Source organism: Antennarius striatus, chromosome 15 (assembly GCF_040054535.1).
Source record: "Antennarius striatus isolate MH-2024 chromosome 15, ASM4005453v1, whole genome shotgun sequence".
NCBI lineage: Eukaryota > Metazoa > Chordata > Actinopteri > Lophiiformes > Antennariidae > Antennarius > Antennarius striatus.
This window is the reverse complement of record NC_090790.1, coordinates 9,797,165-9,818,183: the sequence shown is the minus strand read 5'-3', so window position 1 is coordinate 9,818,183 and position 21,019 is coordinate 9,797,165. Positions and strand designations below refer to the sequence as shown.

At 40.2% G+C, this 21,019-nt stretch overlaps 1 protein-coding gene across 1 annotated transcript; it reads right to left on the bottom strand.

Annotated features, from left to right (window-relative positions):
• Positions 1-2,477: 2,477 nt before the first annotated feature.
• On the bottom strand, positions 2,478-7,438 carry nefma (neurofilament medium chain a). The gene is made up of 3 exons (XM_068334889.1): positions 6,260-7,438; positions 5,323-5,447; positions 2,478-5,209 (listed from the first exon to the last, which is right to left on the bottom strand). Exons 1-3 carry the CDS (start codon positions 7,316-7,318, stop codon positions 3,352-3,354), a joined length of 3,042 nt encoding a protein of 1,013 aa, XP_068190990.1. The 5' UTR covers positions 7,319-7,438; the 3' UTR covers positions 2,478-3,351.
• Between the last annotated feature and the right edge of the window lie 13,581 nt (positions 7,439-21,019).

The following is a 21,019-nucleotide window of genomic DNA, read 5'->3' as shown; positions in this document are numbered from 1 at the left end:
TCTGACTGTTTTCAAAGTTCACTGAAGAAAATTTAGACACTAATTGGCCGCTGAGATTTAGTACCACTGTCATATGAAAAATAAATGCTGGTGGTGCGACAAATTAACTAATCAATAGTTTTTGTAACACCAGTTTTTTCCTAATGTGTTCTGCTCATGCAGTCACACATTCAATGAGTTAGGTTATGAGATAGCTTTGGTTGCCTTTCTTGGGTACAAATTTTACAAATTTGCACTATTAAATACTGTATATGAGAAATTAGTTATCACCAATGGAATTTATAATGTAAATATGGATGTAAAAATGACAATAATCAAATTACTTTCATAATTATGAAAATTGATGCAAGTTGTGGAATATCTTCCTATGATTTCGTCATAAACGTGTGAAGCTGTCAGGAGAGGCAAAGTAGGAAAATGTTTGGAGCCCCATGAAATAATTCAGGAAGTTTGGCCCCCAGTCCCACTCATATAAGTGCATTTTGCACTATATACTATAAACAACTCTATAAACAACTGCTGCTGCATCTGCTTCTGATATAATTCACTTTTCTAGTTCAAAATGAAAACTTCCTTCATACAAAAACACATCCTCACTAGGTTTAATATGCTCTCTGGAACTTACATTTATATCCATGATTTACAGTAACTTGTCACCATTTAAACTTTCTAATTCTACTATTGTTAAGATTTTATTCTAGCATGTCACAAATTACATTTTATTGCCCTTATCTCAAATGTAAGCCAGGAAATAAACATACTGTCTATCTATTGCATCGTTTCTTCTTTGTTGCCCGTTTCTTTAGTACCGTGAAGATGTTGTCTGTTGATGTCTTGAATAAAGAAACCAGTCAGTCCAGTCATGAAGAATACATCAAAATTGTGTTGTGTCTGAAATCTGTAGTATATATTCAAGTGAATTTATGACATAGTTAATCATAAAACACTAGGATTTTTGTGAAGTCATGTCATTAATGTCAGTTTCACTCCAAACTTCAGCAAAGATTCGCTAATATCGGCTAACATTAGTCTGTGCAGGCTAATTTAACTACACGAGACAATTAAACACATAATTTTCAGCTTAAATGTGAGGGAAGTTTGGCGTTAGGTGCAGCATTGGGTAGCTTGTTGCCTCACAGCAAGAAGGTTCTATTCCTTCAGTGAGTTTGTATGTTCTCCCTGTTTCTGCATGAATTCTCTCCAGGTTGTCTCTAGCTTCCTTTCACCTCCAAAATCTTACAGCTTAGGTGAGCTAATCACCCTAATTTTCCATAGGTGTGAGTGCGTGAGTGGTTGTGTGTATTTCGTGTAGCCCCGTGATGCGCTCGCAATGCATCCGGGGTATACCCTGCTTCTTGTCCCTAGCCAGATGGGATACACTCCAACAACAGTCGTGACCCGTAAGGAGGAAAAATGGGTGAAGACAAGATGATCAAGTTCATCTTGTTCTCAAGAAAATAAATGGATGTGAGGAGAGTTTTTCTCAAATTTAGAATTGGCTACACATGTCTGGCAGGTTTTGTGTCAATGATAATGCTTGAGCAATGTTTTTGAGCTGTCTTGAGTGTGAAAACACAATTTTTAAATGAAATAGACATAATGCCGACTAAGCTACCTAATCCAAAATAACTACCCTCTTGTCAAACAGTCCCTCTACTATAAAAGGGTTGTTGTTTTTTAAATTAAAAAATTACTGGGAGGAAATGACCTTTACTAGATCCAGCTGAGGCAACCTGCTCAGGAACGTTTCCCTGGCAACCTTTTAGTGAACCCAAATCCCACACTCCAATACTGAGCAATAACTCTGACTGGAAGGTGGGCCACCATCCCACTGGAAGACGAGGAGAGTTCATGAGGGGGAGGAGGATTACAGACTTCATATGTGCTGATGAGGACACACTAATTACTATAATACAATAAAACCAGTACAAAATTTTTTTGGTGTAAACTGTTGTAAACTCAAGTTGGGTCACTTCATAAATGTATGGTACTATGATTGTTTTTGTTACTGATGATTCATCAGTAAATGTTCATCCCTCAAATATATACAATAAGTGGTCAGTGATAAAATAAGTATGTAGTAACATTTTGATTTATAAGAGAGACAGCCTTTCAAGTGATATAGTGTATATACATTATAAAATACATTTACAGTGTTATTGATTGATTATTTATTATTTGCATAACTTGTCAGTAATATTTACTGGATATGATGAGTTTACATTGGTTTAACTGTGTAAATTAAGATAATGACATTTTGAATTTATGATGATATATGTTCTTACACCCGTATCCATTCACTTAATTATTAGATTTTCATTATGATGCCTTATGCTGCTTGGCTTTAATGTTGGCTTTAAAATGATATCTTCTGAAATTAATGACTAATGTGACATGTGACACCTGTGTATGCAATTGCAAACTATATTCTGATAAAATAATACAAAATGACAAGACACAACGTACGGTATATTGTTTTTTACTTTATTATGACATTTATTGAGCAAATGCTGCTGGGAAATTGTCATGGGATTGCAAACAGTAGCACCTCATTTAATTCTGTATTTAAATTCAAGTCCATCCTATGCGTACAATAATGCACAAATCTGCGCATTTACAAGTTTTATCTTTTGTCAGTTGCACTCAAGTAAACATAACAGACACAGATAGAAAGCATGTTTAAGGCTAGGAGTTTCTTCGGGTTTGTTAAGCTTTAACTGCCTCAGTTACTGGATGTATATGGTTATGTGTTTATCATACTGCTGCCTTTTTCTTTCTTCGCTGTATCTTGTGTGTTTGTTGTTAGTTTCTTTTTGGCTCAGTTGACGTCTTCACATGTCAAATAAGGCTTCTTCAGTAGAGAACATGTCTGATTGAAGGACCCACCTACTCACCAGTCCCCCTTCTTTTACTTAAACTCAACATTAATAATGTTTCTTTCACTCTCCCATTCACATCGTATTTATTCTTCGCATATAATTTTTCTTTCTACAGTGCATTTCTATCATACATACATATATGAGAGGAACATACTCCCCTCTCTAGCATGCAGAGATCCCTCTCCCTGCCTAACCTGAGCTGAACCATGAACTGCAGAAAGAAAGAAAAAGATGAAATGTCTCAGTCACTTGCTCCAGGCTGCATCTGGCCAAAAAAAAGCTGTCACTCAGCATGCATTTTTGAAATTTGAAGCATTTAAGTTTTGGCTTCTCTCCATGATTTCTTTTGTATTTTTGAGAGTAGTTATCTTTATTACATCGCTCTAGCTGTATGATTTATTTATGTTAGTTTGGTGTTGATTGTTTATCTTCGTGGGTTCCCTCCTCTGCTCATCAGCCATCTCCAGTCTGCTCAGTTGCCCTCGGTCACCTGCTTCATGGTTTGAGAGGAATGCTTCTCCACCTTCTTGGTAGACACCAGTTTCTCCTGCACCACTTCTGGCATTTCCTCCACGTCCTTCACTGTCTCTGTCACAGTGACTGATTTAGTGATGTGTTTGGACCCATCCTCTCCGGTTGTAATCGTCTCCACAGTCTTGGTAATGACTACCTTCTGGCTGCCATCGTCCTTGACGGGGCTCTCATCCACACCGTTGGCAAGCATGTCAGCTTCTTTTTCATCCTTTTTCTCTTTCTCTTCCGGGCTGCTCTTGTCAACATCACCATTCATGGAAGCATCCTTCTTTTCTACTTTTGTGTCATCTTTTGAATCACTCTTTTCCTCTGGTTTCTCTTCAGGAGCTTTAGGAGACTCCGGCTTAGCCGTCTCTGTCTTTGGAGATTCAGCTTTTGGGGAACCTGACTTAGGAGAACCAGATTTTGGGGATTCCGACTTAGGTGAACCAGCTTTTGGGGATTCTGACTTAGGAGAACCAGCTTTTGGGGATTCTGACTTAGGAGAACCAGCTTTTGGGGTTTCTGACTTAGGGGAACCAGCTTTTGGGGATTCTGACTTAGGGGAACCAGCTTTTGGGGATTCTGATTTAGGTGAACCAGCTTTTGGGGATTCTGACTTAGGTGAACCAGCTTTTGGGGATTCTGACTTAGGGGAACCAGCTTTTGGGGATCCAAGTTTCAGGGATTCAACTTTAGGTGAATCAGCTTTTGGAGATCCAAGCTTTGGAGATTCAGACTTTGGGGACTCACCTTTTGGAGAGCTGGGTTTTGGGGACCCAGCTTTTGGTGAGGTTTCTTTAGGTGACCCAGCCTTAGGTGAACCTTCTTTGGGTGATTCAGACTTTGGAGATGCAGGTTTAGGAGATTCAGATTTAGGAGACTCAGGTTTAGGTGATTCAGACTTGGGAGATCCAGGTTTTGGGGACTCAGACTTTGGAGAATCAGGTTTTGATGCTGATTTTTTTACATCCTCCTCCTTTTGTGTCTCAGGTGTTGCCAATTCTGTTTTTGGAGCTTCTGTCTTGGTAATGACCTCTTCTGACTTCTTAATTTGCAGCTTCTCATCTTTCCCACTATCTTCTTTTTTGTCTTTGCCTGCTTCCTCTTTTTCCTCTTTCTCATCTCTGCTTTTAGATGCTTTGTCACTGCCTGCATCTTCTTCATCACCCTCCTCTTCAGCGGTGGCCTCTTCTTCTCCACCACTGCCTTCTTTGTCGGCAGTCTTCTGTTTGTCAGATAAGGCTTTAGACTCTGGAGCTTTGGAACACAAAACTGTTTCCTCAACTACCTCTTCTACTACCTCTTCTCCTTCTCCTTCATCACTTCCCTCTGCCTCATCTCCCTTTTCATCTTCATCCTGTTTCTTACTATCTTCTTCCTTCTCTCCTTCCTCATCACCTTCTTCCTCCCCCTGTTCTTCGTCATCGCCAGCTTTTCCATCATCTTCTTCCTCTTCCTCTTTAGTGGGTGTACTAGCACTAACTTTGGCTTGGGTAGCAGCTATTATTTCCTCCCCTTCCCCCTCTTCCTCTTCACCTTCACCCTCTCCCTCTTCTTCTTCTCCCTCCTCCTCATCTCCCTCATCTCCTCCATCTTCAAGTGTGGTGGACAGCTCTTGTGCAAGCTCTGATAGGGCGTCATCCATGTCACACTTCTCATCCTCCACTCGCGTTTCTTCAATGATCTCCTCCACAAACTTGTGCTGCACCTTAAGTTTTGGAGCTTCTGATTTAGATTTAACAATTTTGGTGGTGGTTATCGCCTGGCGATATGGGAAAGTGCTGAAATGGGTCTCCTCACCTTCAAGGAGTTTCCTGGCGACAATAAATCAAGCATTTAGTTGTCACTTTTGGCACATAAATTAACATAAATTGTGAAACATCCGTTGATATTATTTCTAATGTAGTTTCTAGGTGTCATTACATACCTATATGAAGCAATCTCAATATCTAAGGCCATCTTGACATTGAGCAGGTCCTGGTACTCACGCAGGTGACGAGCCATCTCCCATTTAGTGCTCTTGAGCTCATTATCAAGCTGGTGAATTGTCTCCTGAGGGAGGAAACAAATCATACAGCACACATTTTTGATTAAATGCAACAAAAACATGTGTAGAGGGGGGGAAAAAAAAGAGTTGTCATAAAATATCCAGATCTTACAAGGACTTTCTGAACCTGCTTTCATTTTGCCCTTTTATTTTTTTTTATATTCTTAAAGCTTTTTATTAAGCCTTTAGATTGTAAAGTGAAGGTTAGCTTTAATATGAATTGAGGGAATACTATGTTCTGGAGATCATGAACGCCTCTTGTTCAAGGGCAGCATAAATACCTGCCAATAGAACCCCCATCTCAAAATCTAAACGATGCAAGGGCAAAGCCAATTAATGCATCCACCCATGCCTCTGACTCAGCAACAACGAAAGAGGGAGATGGAGAGGGGGGGGCGAGTGGAGAAGGAGAGAGAGAGAGAGACTGCTGCAGTATTTCCCTTTAACCATTTACTAACTCTTGGAAGTCTCTCAAGTCGGGAAGCAGAGTCACTGCCGGGGATTTTCAAGCGCAGTGATGCGGTCATCACATTTATTAGTCAGCAGAAAGTGTTAAATCACGGTCTATCCACATGAGGTTTCACTGGCATTGTGTTGTTACTTTTGCGATTTTAATGTTGCTAATTAATTTTTAAACCCCCCCCCCCAAAAAAAACCCCCGACGTCACACAGATATAATACATACAACATACAAACTACCAGTTATCACCATTACAGTAATACAAATTGTTGGATGTAAACACACAATGATATTGGTGATTAATGGCAAACCATAAAATGCCACATATGATGTTAAGACTAAAACATGAATCCTCACCTGCAGGCTGGCCAGGTCGCTGTTGTGGCGGTCCTCGATGTCGTTTAGCTGCCGTTCCAGCGAGTCTCTTGTCCCGCGGACGGATTCCAACTCCACCGTCTTGGACTGCAGCTGGCGGCGATAATCGGCGATGTCATCTCGGGCGGACTTGATGGCGTCCTTATTCTGCTCTGCAGCTTCGGTGAGCTTGACGTAGCGGCACATGAACCAGTTCTCCACCTGCTGCAGGTTCTGCTTGGAGTGACCCTCCAGCTCGCAGCGGATTTCCCGGAGCGCTTCGGTGATGTCCGCCTTCAGGGGATCTTTCCTCTCTACAGTTACCTGAGACGCCTCAATCTGCGCGATGAGGTCGCCGACCTCTTCTTCATGGTTGTTGCGGATGAAGGCGATCTCATCTTGCAGCGACTGAACTTTTTTCTCCAACTCGGACTTCATCAACTCCGAGTCACCCGTGTCCTTCTTCAGGACGCGGATGATGGCCTCTGTCTCCTCCCGGATGCGAGCCTCCTCTTCAAAGCGGTCCCTGAGCCGCTGGATATCCTCCTCGATGTGGTCGGTGTCGAGCTGAATTTGCGCCTTGTCGTGATGGATCTGCTCCAGCATGGAGCGCAGCTCTTGCAGCTCCTGGTCGTAGAGGTCGCCCAGCTGCGAGCGCGACGCCTGCTTCTGCCGCAGTGCCTGGATCTCCGCCTCGATCTGTTTGTTCTGCTGCTCCAGGTAGTGCACCTTGTCGATGTAAACGACAAACCGGTCGTTGAGCCCCTGAAGTTGCTCTTTTTCGTTAGATCGCTTGTAGTCTCCGTTGAGGATAGATGGTTGACTGTAATCAACGCTGTCGGCGGAGCTGAACACCGTTGCGCCGTAAGCCCGGGACACCGGCATATTGACGCTCCTCTTGTAACTTGTGGTCATGGTGGAGCCGGGGCTTGCCCGGGACCATGACTGGGATCGGTAGCCGCTGGAGGGGGTGCCGCTGGAGCGGCTGTAGCCGTAGCTGGTCGTCCTAGTGTCCATATTTCTCCTGAAGGGGCTCCCTATAGTTTCCACCGGGTAACTCATCCGGTTAGAGTACCGTAGGAGATGAGCCGAGGAATGGAGACGGTCAGTGCAGTAGATGGAGGAGGCTATGTAGGTGTATGGGTGTTGTGTGTGTATGTGTGTGTGTGTAGGTGAGGGGTGTATGGCTCTCACAGCGACTGAAACCTCCTCGGTCTGCTCTTTATATATCCTGCGTGAGGAGGACCCACTAACAAGGCAAAGCCAAGCAGTTTGTTTCGTCCTGTGATGTAAGGAGGAGGTGGCACACACCCCCCTCAGGCCACCCGGAGAGATGGATGGACGGATGGATAGAAGGACAGACGGACAGACGGAAAAGGCAAAAAGACAGAAGTCAGCAATGGATCTAATCAACCAATCAATATATTAGTTTGCTTTGTATTAAGGAACAGTCCATGGGGTATTGATTCCTGGCCAACCCCCCCCCCCCAAAACAAAAACAACAACAACTAATGAAATGGTAGAAAATTATATATTATATAAAACAAAATAAACACAATTTAATGTGATGTCATGCTCGCCACATCCCTTGTTCCAGAAGACCTTAAATGTGTGTGATAGCATCTAAATTTGTGCTTTAACATGTAAAAAGTAATTGTAGTTATTTATATTTCATTACATATTACTGACATTATTTTTTATTATTATCATCATCATCATAATAATTATAACATAATAGAGTGATGGGGGCATCTACTCGTGTTTAGTACGTGAACTTTTGAGAATCTTAATCAAATTCAGGCAAATCCAATCAGGAGTCTTGCACAAGTATCACCTGGTTTCAAGATCTGGTTCTTCTGGGTCTGTCATGTGAATCTAGACATTATTGTACCCCCCCCCAAGCGTTCTACTTCGAGCTTTAGTCGGTCAGACCTAATGTATCAAGCATGGCCAATTTTAGAATGAATCCACCAGAGACAGAAAGAGAGAGCTACACAGAGAGGGAGGGCGAGACAGTCACAACGACTTTGTCCTCATGTGTCTGCCTATTTTAAGCACTGATGCGTAAACGATAATATACTACCACCAGCCACACCCTCACCATCCTCACTTGCGGATGTTAGAATGTCCTTGATTGTTACTCCATGAGCTTCCCTGTACAGGCACCTCCTGCTGACTGCAGGATTTTAGAAGCACATGTTTCATTATTGGGGCTATTCAGTGGGAGTCTTGAAGTAGGTTTGGAAGGATGCATGAGGCAGCGGTAGGGTGATGTACACAGCAAAGTGACTGTGTATGGGTTGGACAAAAAAAAAAAACAGGGGAGTTGTCAAACATCAGCACTGGGCTCCAGCACACTGCAGAGTGGTTGGATGGCTTTCAAATGGTACTGCAGCAGAAGCAGGTTCTCTCATGCGGCCAGCCATTCAGTCAGCTCAGCTTCAAACATGCAGACACCACCACAGACAGTGAATACAAGGACAATATGACCTCTTGGAGCAGCGTTGTGATTGTTAATAGTAGTGTAACTAGTAAACAGGACATGGGTTGTAAATGGAATTTCAGAAGTACTGAATAATTGGTTGAGTCCCCACAAAATCTTTGCAGACTCTGGCTGTCAAAGTTCTGGTTCAAGCCAAAGGTACCGGATGGGGATGAGGGCAGAAATGAGTTTCTTTACATGAAACCAGGAAAATGTTCTTTCGTTCTGTGCACTGGGCTACAAGGAAAACACTGACACTTACAGAGACAGACATACTTAGTCTTCCAGGTGCAATATTATCTACTTCATTTCTTTGAGTGTTGCTGTTTGTTGGATTGTTTTTCATCAGTTTCAATATTTCTCCCTTTTCTTTATCTTTTTCATCATATTTATGTCTTTTAATCTTGAACTTGGGAACTTAATTATTTTCATTTCCTCTTTTCTGACATCTTGATTATTTGCCATCGTGTTTAATCTTTTCGGAGTCCTCTCTGACTCATTCCCTCCAAACCTTTGTCCGGCTTCCTCCTCCTCTCTGCCTTTTTGCCCGTCTGACTGTCTGACTTGCTCCCTCCCAAGGCACAGTAATGATTGTTTCCTCTTGTGCGCCATGATAACACTATCACTTTTCTGTCCTTTACAGCACTAACATTAATCCTTTACATCCGGCATCATTTACTGTCAGTTAACCTGCATGCAGGTGGCATATAGATCTCCTTTACAGGACATGGTGCATACACATGCGGAGAGTCAAGGTCACAACAATGCGCTGATGCATCAGGGGGGGGCCTTGTCATGTATAATGTTGTATTACAGAATGGGTTAGTACAAACTCTGTTACATTTAGAAGAAAAACAGTTAGGATTTCAGTTATTTGTAAATGTAAGCCCCCCTAGATGAAATAATTTCTTTACTAATGTAATGTTGCACTATATTTTTCCCCTGTTTGCATCGCTTTGAATGTGTCTGTGCGTGTGTGTGTGTGTGTGTGTGTGTGTGTGTGTGTGTGTGTGTGTGTGTGTGTGTGTGTGTGTGTGTGTGTGTCCGTCGTTCACAGAAGGATTCACACAATTGCGTGTTCAGCTCCAGTTTGACCATTCAGCTCCCAGGGGGTTTGACAGTGCTGCTGATGCACATGCTGCATAAGCCAGGAAAATCTATGTATGGGTTGTCTTTTAGGTTGAAAGAAAAGTCCTCATTGATATACACGACACCTAGGCCAATCGACCTGCTGGTGGGTCATTATAAACCCATGCTTTGCAGCCACATATCGTCAAACTTGGAAAATAACCTCAATTTGTGGTTGAGATTTCTAACGAAATCTAATATATTCAAAAATATGAATACAATTAATATTCAAAACTCTAGAATGTTTGCATTTTATTGAACAGCTTTCATAATAACAGTGTTAGTCTGCACTCCGACATGACATTATTCACTGCAGTTAAGTTTAATTTTGTATTACTTATATAAGTGTTACTCAAACCAGACTTAAGTGATGCGCTGTGGGTCTACTTCCAGATGTTGGTTGGTGGATGCTCTTCTGTAGCCCTTTTACACAGCCTGGATGAGGAAGTACCGTTGAGGCTATCTTTTTCGTTTTGCATAACAGGCGGTTCAATTATGTAGTGTTGTTCTGACTCTGAGCGGGAGGTGTACAAAGTTGAAGATGTCACATTTTCATAACACTAAGGGATATATAAAATGAGCAAAATTGAAATTTAACAATATCCATTTAAAAACAAGACACAATGTGCTTTATATAATGGAGGAGAACAATTTATAATAACAGAACCACAATGCACTGCTATGACAGGGCAAAAATACTATAAAATAATCTAAATGCAGTGCATGTACAGTATGTATCTGTATACAAATTGTGCAGCCCTCAGAACAATCATGCAAGCAAAAGAACATATAATGAATCAAACCTAGAAAACTCAAAGAAAAAAAAAAGAAAATTAGGGAATAAGTTTTCAAATTAGGTAAACAACACAGGGTCTGAAGAGTTTGAGCAGAGGACAAAGGAACCTTCCTCAGATTGGAGATAGGAAACCACGTCCATGTTAGTATCATTGTTTACAAAGCACTGTTTAATACATAACTAAAATATCACACCAGACACTGATAATCCAGGTCGTACATTGTGTCTCTTTATTTTTGAACAACATGTTACCTTGAATATCTGACGGGCCAACTCTGGTTTGTTCACTGCACACAAACAATGTGGCATTGAAAATTGTATTTATTGTGGGTTCTATGGCATGTTCTCTGTGGTGAAAAAAGATCAGCAACTGTATTTACAGTTGCAGGATGATGTAACAGAGCATTTTTTTCCCCTTAGTCTTGGGATGTTTGGATGTTCTGAAAAAGTTTTTTGTATATGTATATGTTTTGTATATTCACTGGAGCTTGTAATGTGTTTGTCAGACAACAGTAACAGTTAAGAGTTATTTTACAGAAAAGTAATTAGACAAAGGAAAGTAATTAATCTCTTGAATATGATGATTTATTAAATTAAATGTCTGCAGAGTGGCTGTTGGGAAAAACTTTCTTTCTTTCTGTAAAAGAGTTACTTCAGAAAACAGTATTCAGGATATAGGTGAGAGAGCGGTACAGAAAAGATCAGGAGTTGAAGTCAGGGTGTGACCAGCTGTACATAGTATAGGATGATGGCAGTGAGGGAGCTGGAGGCAGCAATGATGTCACGAGTAGTGGTACGGAAAAAGAGACGCAACAAGATTGGAAATGGGGGGGTTGCATCGGAGAGAAAGGGAGGGGTTGCACTGAGATCTGCAGTTTATCTGCAATGCATCAGTAGCTCTCTCTCTCTTTCTCTCCCTCCCTCTCTCACTTTGTCCGGCTGATGTAGCTTCATTTAACAGAGGTGATTCTAGGTGGACAGTTAAACGACAGAAATAAATAAAAGTATTCTACATTTTCTCCTTTCGTAGGGAAACTAATTGACAAAAACCCAAGTCACAACCTGCACATATGTATTATGAGCCCCCCCCCCCCACACACACACACATACAATAAAACCAAAACCACACACCAATCACCACCCCCTATGTAAAGTTCCGAAATGTAACCTGCTAAAAAAAAAAAAAAATCACCTTTACGAAGACTCCAACTCAGTAGGAATACATCAGCATTTGATTCAATCTGTCATCTTCTAATGAAGTTAGTTGAGAAAAAGTGCAGCAAACATAAGTGGTTGAATAAAATAAATCTGTTGTCTCCTTGAGTTAACACCAAATCAATTTATAAACACACACATGAAAGTGCACACTCACATTATTCAATGAAACTCACTTCCTTTTGTCACAGTTGTGAAAGAAAGACTCATTCTGTGTAAAGTAATCAGTGATTGATAGTTTCCTTGCACTTTATGCAGCCTTTAGCGCTACAGATAAATAATTCAGTGGATAATGTTTTTAACTTAATGTTATTTATTATGATAATACTTCCCTTTACATCCAGTCACTCACACGTTTATCTGTTAACTTTCCATTTTTGTGTCTTCTTCAGCAGATTTATTAAAAGTTGATACCAAGAGAGATGCTTCAGTAATCCCCCACCACGTGAATCATGTGATTTAGTTCATTCTGCATATTGTATACTCTTGATTTTACTTCAAGAAAATGTTCTATTCAAGCAGCATTTGCAATTGTTTTTGAACACAATAAAGGGAGTAGATTCAGAGAAAATTTGTTTAAAATGAAATCCAGTGAAGTTAACATGTAGAAATAGCAATGATTTGGGTTTTGGACATTCAATTTCACAGCAGGCTCTGTTGAATCCAATGGTAAAATAAGGAAAATTTGAGTCACTTGAAGTGCAAATAAAATACATACGGCATCCTCTGGTTTTACAGGTTGTATATTTAATGGACTAAGTCATTAAAAGATGTTTATCATTTGAGCAGGAAATATGGAATTTCTCTTGTGGTGTTAGTTGTCAGTGTTTCCCAGCAACAGTATCATCGATACAAGTTAATTTGCACATGTACCGGTACTTAAAAGTGACTGGAAAGGAGGATTAGGTGGGGGAGGGGTCGGGATCATGCATGTTCTGCTGCATTTGAAGCCGCTCTTCAAGGTCATTTAGAACAAGGAGAAGGGTCACACAACATGTCGAACAGTCTTGTAAGACAAGCTTGTGTTACCCTCATGATGAACCCTCACAATGTTCACCACCTCTTTAGTAACCTAACCTAATCTTTAGTCATTTTATTGATTCATGCACACAATGCTTATCAGACCAGTATCAACATATGCTGTGGAGTAGATGGTCAGTAGAAGTCAGTTCAGCTGAATTACTCCTCTTATTTCATTGTTTCATAATTGTCTGCTTTTTCCTCGTTTCCTATCCTAGTCCTGTCTGCTGGTGAGCCACTTGTTTATTCCTATGATCCTCTCCTCAGAAAGAGGCTAGACACACGCCAACTCAACAGTTGAGACAATTACTCATTTTGAGATAAGCCACTTTGTATGAGAGTGCTGAAACTGGCAGTGATCTGCAATTTTTTTTAACACTCATTTCACTTTTAACCTATGAGAGTAAATTATGTAGCCACCCACACATCTGTCCTCCCTTCTCTAACTATTCAAGATACTCGGCAGAGCAAATAAGTGTCATTTTATACAAATATTTTGCTTCTTAGTTGTCAGTGCAGGAGGAAATATCATCTTGGATCATTACCAGAGTTCTATGTATCCCTCTTTCTCTAATATCCTGGACCATCCATAGTCTGACATTGCGTTTTTAATCTGCAGTGTCTCCTCACCCTCCTTCTCTGCAACCCTCCTCCCTCTTCTACTGTCTCCACCTACACAGGAGCACTGTCTCTCTGGAAATGTCTCCATTCTCCATCATTTATTCATTTATTATTTTACATTGTTTTGCTGTTGCTTCTCATCAGTTGTCAGGAACACAAAATCACGCACACAAAAAATGAGAATTACTGGAGTGATATTTGAAAAAATTCTTAGAAATATGTTTGACAAAACGAGTGTTGCTAAGCATCCTTAGGTTCTGAGGTTATTGAAGCCACCAAATGGGGTTCTATGGTTGTTATACTACGGCAGATCGTCCACTCATATCCAGCCTTAACAGAATTATGGGTTGATATTTCATGGTGAAAGAAACTGTTCTCTTGCTTGACTGAGATGAATCACCTCAATATAACTGATGTGAATCATCACTTTTACTTCTTGCACAATACAGAGCTGTACATGTAGGCGAGTCTGTGGGTGGGTGTATAACTATGTATTTTCGAAGCAAGGCTGCAGAAAAACTTTGATGAAGAAAGGTGTGAAAAATTGATGTAAACATTATGATTCATTCCATTCACAAAGAAAAGATGCAGTCTTCTTTTTGCGTTGATGTCTAAATGTTGTTCATCTTAGATCTGAGTAGTTGGGAGACATCACTAAATGAGTTCAGCAACATAAGAAGGAGAAGCATACAATCAGACAAAACCTTGAAATCCAAACAACATTTTTTAATCAATTTAACAGCAGATATAGAGCATTTTATTGTTAATTTTCACAAGGAAACCTATGTACAAATGCTCTACAAACACAGAGAACTCAACCAAATGCTTGTTTTTCCATACAAGAGAAAAAACATACAGTAGTTCCAGAAAGGAATACCTTTATATTTACATGCAATAACTATTTACATGGGGCGGCACGGTGGCGCAGTAGGTAGCGCTGCTGCCGCACAGCAAGGCGGTTCCAGGTTTGAGTCCTGCTCTGTGCGGAGTTTGTATGTTCTCCCCGTGTCTGCGTGGGTTCTCTCCAGGTTCCCCGGCTTCCTCCAACCTCCAAAAAACATGCGTGTTTGTCTATGTGTTTGTCTATGTGTGTGAGAACAGAAAAGATCAGTGTGTCTTGACTGTCTGTGCCATTAACACACAAGGCTCACCAACATTGATAACTTCAATCTCCTCACATGACAATAGCTTCTAATGTTAATTCCTATTTTCTGTTCCTTTACACATTCAAAGAGTCTCATGTACACACTCTCCAAGTTCATACATTGAAGCAGTAGTTTGTATAAAATATGTGGCCCCAAGAGTTAGAATGAAATGTTGAGCCATGGCAATACGAGTCTCTAAATCTGGGAAAAATATTTTTTTAGGTTAGTGAATTTGTAGATGAGGACCCAGGTGGTGTCAGAAGGATCCAATAATCACTAGGGTGTATCAAATAGGGTATAAAACCCTAAACCATCTACACAGACAAATTGTGTTGTCTGTTATTTGCTGTTACTGTTTGTCTTCCATGGGTTCAAGGGAGTGAAAATGATAACTCCATTGTAACTAGTAAAGACAGTCACTCTGCATAATGCAATTTTGTACCAGGCAGAAAATAGAGCCTTTACTGTTAACATGAAAAGGGGAGAATGAGAGAATGTGTTTACAAAACGTCTGCCTTCTGTCTGTTTTATTTCAAGCCATTCAAGTATTGGAATGGTTAGCCTTGTAAGTGAACAGCTGGAGAGACAGACTAAGGTGCAGAGAGGAAAGTTGAGTCATGCTGCAGACAGTAATTTGCAGAATCATGATACAGCTGAATGAGGAAGGAGAGAGAAAGGGGAGGGGGGGGGGCAGAGTCATTGAGGTTCATAGAGGTTGATGCGTTTGTGTGAGGACATAATATGGATAACAACTAACCATATGTGTAACTGTGATGAACATATAACATTGGTGCACTAAAGGGTCAAGTCTGTACTTCTACTGACCTACTGCACTAAAAGTCCACATTTGTCAAAATGATTTACGATCTACTACATTAATCATACAAATGTTGCTGCTCCTCTACCAGCACGGTTAGTCTGTGGATGAATTTAAGCAACGGAAATTATTTGTTAAGGATGAGGGATAGATAGATGATCTGGTTATAGGGTGTGTAGACTGTCGGATAAGGCACACGATGAAAACTGCTCCAACCAGTGGGTGGGTTATGGGGTGGAAGGTAAATTAAAAAATGTCTGTGTCTATCTTAAACGTGAGATAAATGCTGCTCAGTGTTAAATGTTTTACTGAGGTTAACTGTAGCTGTGCTATCCTTTAGAGTTTGCTTGGTTTCTCTTTCCCAAATCTGTTTTGCCTGCTTGTTTTAACTCTGCTTGTCTGCAGTAATTATGGGACATTTGTTTCAATGTGGGAATTGTTCACTTTGGTATTCCTGAAACCCAAAGAAATCCAAAATACTCTATTTCTCCCTTTAATTCAGTTGTACAGAATATAAATCACAGAGCTAAGCATCCAACCATCCATCTATCCATTTTTTTCTAAACAAGATGATCATACCACCTGGATGAGACAGTAGCTCATGAAAGACAAACAACCATTCTTGTTCACATTCACACCTATGGACAGTTTGGTGTGACCAGTTCACCTAAATTGCTGTGAGCCAACAGCGCTATGCCACAGTGCCACCAGGGATAAAAAGAACTTTTGCGTGACATACCTCTATCATTTGTAGGATGCAGAAAAGTGTCGGGTGTGATAGAAGAGTTTCAGCTAAAATGAAAGGAAAGGTGTACAAAACTGTGGTGAGACCAGCGATGTTGTTTGGTCTAGAGACAGTGTCACTGAGGAAAAGACAGGAGACAGAGCTGGAGGTAGCAGAGATGAAGAGGCTGAGGTTCTCTCTGGGAGTGACCAGGAAGGATAGCATCAGGAATGAGTACATCAGAGGGACAGCACATGTTAGAGGTTTTGGAGATAAAGTCAGAGAGGCCAGACTGAGATGGTTTGGACATGTCCAGAGGAGAGATAGTGAATAAATTGGTAGAAGGATGCTGAGTTTCGAACTGCCAGGCAGGAGGCCTAGAGGAAGACCAAAGAGGAGGTTAATGGATGTAATGCGGGAAGACATGAAGGTAGTTGGTGTGAGAGAAGAGGATGCAAAGGACAGGGCTAGATGGAGGAAATTGATTGACCCCTGAAGGGAAAAGCCAAAAGGAAAAGAAGAAGAAGATTTGTAGGATGCACATTGGCCTAGCCCGAACAGCAGAGGTCAAGTAGTAATTCTGCATAAAGTAGACCAGAGTCGGTTACCCTACAATGGTTAAATATGCTGTTTGGGACCAGTTTCGTACTGGGAAAATGTACTTTTGGGCTGACATGTTCCAAATAAAGCTGGGTTTTTCCCATTAAATACTAGTGTAACCAAGCACAATCGGCTGAAGCAATAGTGAATACTATAGAAGCGATCAGTCATGTGATCATACTATATCTAAGAGAATACAGTACTCGACCAAAGGTGCTAATAAAATATAAATTGTAGAAGAAATGACAATAAATACTACTCTAATTTAGTAAATTATAAAAGCTCCTTGTAAAACCTACTCACAATTTCATTTTTTGAAGTCGATGTACTGAAATTCACCATTCATGCATGAGTAAACATGGAGCATCATTAGAATTAGCATTAGCGACTTTAAACCAAATTGTCTTATTGTCATGGAAATTTGGTTTTCCACTAAATAAGGAGGTAATTACTATTACTGAAGCAGGAATAAAGACTTACAAAACTAAGATTTGTTTTTGTATTTTTATTCAACGCTTTGGACTCACACGGAACCGTTCACAAAGAACATACTAATCTGCTCACACATTATCTAGTCTCTAAATGTTGCTGTATTGCTTACTCTAAAAAAATACATCAGCTTGTCACTAGCCTTATCTGCCCAAAACGTATTGCTGGCAAAAGAGTCTCCAGAAACAGCTGCTTGACGACATCATTACTTGGCATACAGGTAGAAACATGAGATTAGGAGGAATTGTACAACTTCTGTTAAAAACTAAAACAAAAGCTGTAACCAAAAAGTTAGTTTATTCCAAATAGCTTATCATCCAAATACATTGACAAAATAAAAATCATATGAACCCCAGGAGACAGAATTGAAAACAATGAGTACAAAGACACTAAAACTCCTGAATTTGTGTGGGGTCTTATTGCTACAAGCTCCTTGTACATGTTTGAGGAAACCTTTTAGGTGGTCTGGTGTTCTGTGTGCCGTACATTTCTAAATTTTAGGATTAAAGTTGTAATTAAATTGTGATCCAGAGAATGACTGGAGATGAATGAGGGTCAATTTATTTACTGACGGTAATAGGTTCAGTAGCACAGCTCCATCGTGGGGAGCCTGCAGTCAATCCTACTAAGTGCCACTTAGTATTCTGATACACGATAATCCTTCAAGTCGGGGTGACAGCCTTTAGAAAGTGTGTGTGTGTGTGTGTGTGTGTGTGTGTGTGTGTGTGTGTGTGTGTGTGTGTGTGTGTGTGTGTGTGTGTGTCATTAATGCTCTTGCCTAAGAAACATACACCATAGGATTACTAGAGCTATATTGCTTATGTACTATGCAGTATAGTGAATTAGTGAATTACAGTGAATTAAAGGCCTGGTTGAAGCAGTGCAACACTGTCAGCAGTGAGTACAGGCACAAGCATGTGTTTGTGAATGTTTAGCACATCTGTGGTTGCCAGGATCATTCTCTTTGGTTGCTTTTTGGATTGAATCACAGGAAACTGATGCCAGCCTGATAAATGCTAATGTCTGAGTCTTAGTGAGTGATGAAGTTCCCAATTGGTCGATAAAGAAGTGAAACTCAATTATGGCCTTGTTTACAGGGTCCTCACTATAACTATTGAGCAATATGGAGGTCTTAATGTTACTATACACACACGTTACGCTGCTGTTGCCTCACACCAAGAAGGATCCAGGTTTCATTCCTTTCTGGGCGGAGTTGGTATGTTCTCCCCATGTCTATGTGGGTTCTGTCGAGAGTGACTGGCTTCCTCCCACCTCCAAAAAGCATGTAACGCGGGCGAATTGGTCATACCACAAATTGTTCTTATCTGTGATTAGCTCAAATGGTAGAGCGCTTGCTTAGCATGCGAGAGGTAGCGGGATCGCACTGCATGTGATTAACATGAGTGACTAATAATGGGCTGGACAAATAAATAAAAATTATATTAAACAGATTTCAAACTCTGTATAAACTACCCAGTAGCACTTCCCATCCTAGATTATCATCTGAAGATGAGTATAGAGGTGCATTAAGGTAGAGACGTGATGCTGAATGGATGGGAGGAGGATGTTCCCTCCAGGGAGATGACTCATGAATGTGGGTGAATTGAATCACTTCTGAATTTCTTTGCTTCTTCATGAAAACATTTGAAGTTAATGACTCTAGTTAACTCATTTAGCCAAAATCGATAATTTAGCAGCTCTCTTTTCCCCTGTGTGATTCCACAATTTGAATGGTATATTTATGTAACATTGATAATAATTAATGTTGCCCTGTATTTTGTTGCCACCTTGTTTTCCCTTCATAGACATCAAAGAGTAAATATGATCAGTATATGATCTTTTCTAACTAACTGAAAGTTTGTGTGTACTAGTTTCACCTCAAAAGCAGGATTTTCAACTTGTTTTCACAAAAACATAATTTTTACATTTGATTCTGTACTTTAATATCTTGACTTTTGGGCAAATTTAATATTTGGCACTTTAAGAGGCTAAATATCGTGCAGATATTCCACAGCTAAACCCTAACCAAACAACTGAAGAAAGGTCTTCACTGACACACAGGTTAGTGGAATTTAACGAATACAAAATAGTGTAATATTCATTCATTCATCATCAACCGCTTCATCTGCTGTGGCGTGTCCCGGTATTATAATATACTCTCTCTATAATCTACTAAACATCATTGAGACTAAATAGAGTAGTTGCAGTGTCAAGGTAGTGTATTCCATCCCTTTTAGTTCAGGTCATGAATCTCAAAGTTACACAACCCTGACTGGTGAATGGCAGCAGCATGACTGAGTTTAATGTTGCATAATTCATAACATTGGCACTGGCTGCAGAAAATTGCTGCAATGGCAAAATTTGTGTGTCAGGCATATTCTGCACAAAAAAAATTACAATTCTTATCCACAACCTGACAGTGGTCACCAGGGAGATTATTTTAAAGGAGTTTTGATGGGTGAATGATTAACGTTTTACTTTTTCAACCATGTATCAGGATATATATAAAAAAAAATTTAGATGCACGTAAGCACAAAAAAGGTTCAGAGTTGACCGTTGAAACTAAACAATAGTGATTCAGCATCAAAGACAAAAGTTTTGTGCAGAACTCATGTATCAGACACCTGACTCGCGCTGATGTCAATGCCAAACGCTGTATCTTTAGCCATGAGAGACCTCCTAGCTTCATCAACATACAGCAACTCATTTCCCACAAATTAAATGATACACAGTGTGTGGTGCATGGTGGGGTGTTTTGCATCTTCCATGCAGCAAATCTTCCCCCTAAAGCTCTTTCTTCTTTTTTTGCAGAGTTGTTACTTTGGTCCCTCTTATATGCTGTCATTTTCTAAGAAGTTACTTTTTAAAGTTTAAGACATAATTCAAATCACAGTGCCTCTGAGGCATAAGAGGGTGTGTTAATATAAAAATTCACAACTAATCATTTCCACGAGTCACGGCTGACTATACATGCTCGATGTTTCTTTACAGTGCAGTAGATGGAGCACCTTTCTGTTTTGTTTTTCAGGGTCTATTTTATTCCAACATGAGGCCAATGAGTTTAGCCTGGGAGATCTCATGAATATTTTAGTGGCAAGGTTTTTTATGATGTCAGTCTTCACAGTGCTGGAAACTCTGAACTGTAAGGGACTGCGTCAAAAACGTAGAAACAAAGAGTATCTTCTGGCCTTAGCTTTCACTAAGACAAGAAATGTAAAATTCATTCATGCCAGGGGATATGTTTTCTGATGATAAAGTACTGCATCTATCCAAGCATTTTTTTTACACACCTTCTTTTACACTCACATCACATTCCATATATCGGATTTCTGGTGTTTGCAATAACTCCTCAGTGATATTTTCACTATTGCAGTGTTGAATTACACTGACTCTTCGAACTAAATACGCTGTACTTGTGACATGAGTGATTCTGAGTGTTATAGTAAGCATTGTAACTATAATGTAACTATAGTTTCAATGCAAATTTGTAGTGATAATATATTCTGTTAAACTACTTAATGCAGCCATTCATTCATACATTAAATGATGTTTCAGTGGTTAACAAAAGAGGTGGTGACTTCACTGCACTTTTTTGGTGCATCAGACCAAAAAAGCCAAAGCAATTCTAAGCAAAGCAAGGCTTAAGCAAGTTTATTTGAGATTTAAAATAGCACTTGCTGCATCTTTCACTCAAAATGCTTTTCTACTATGTCAATTTTGGACTCG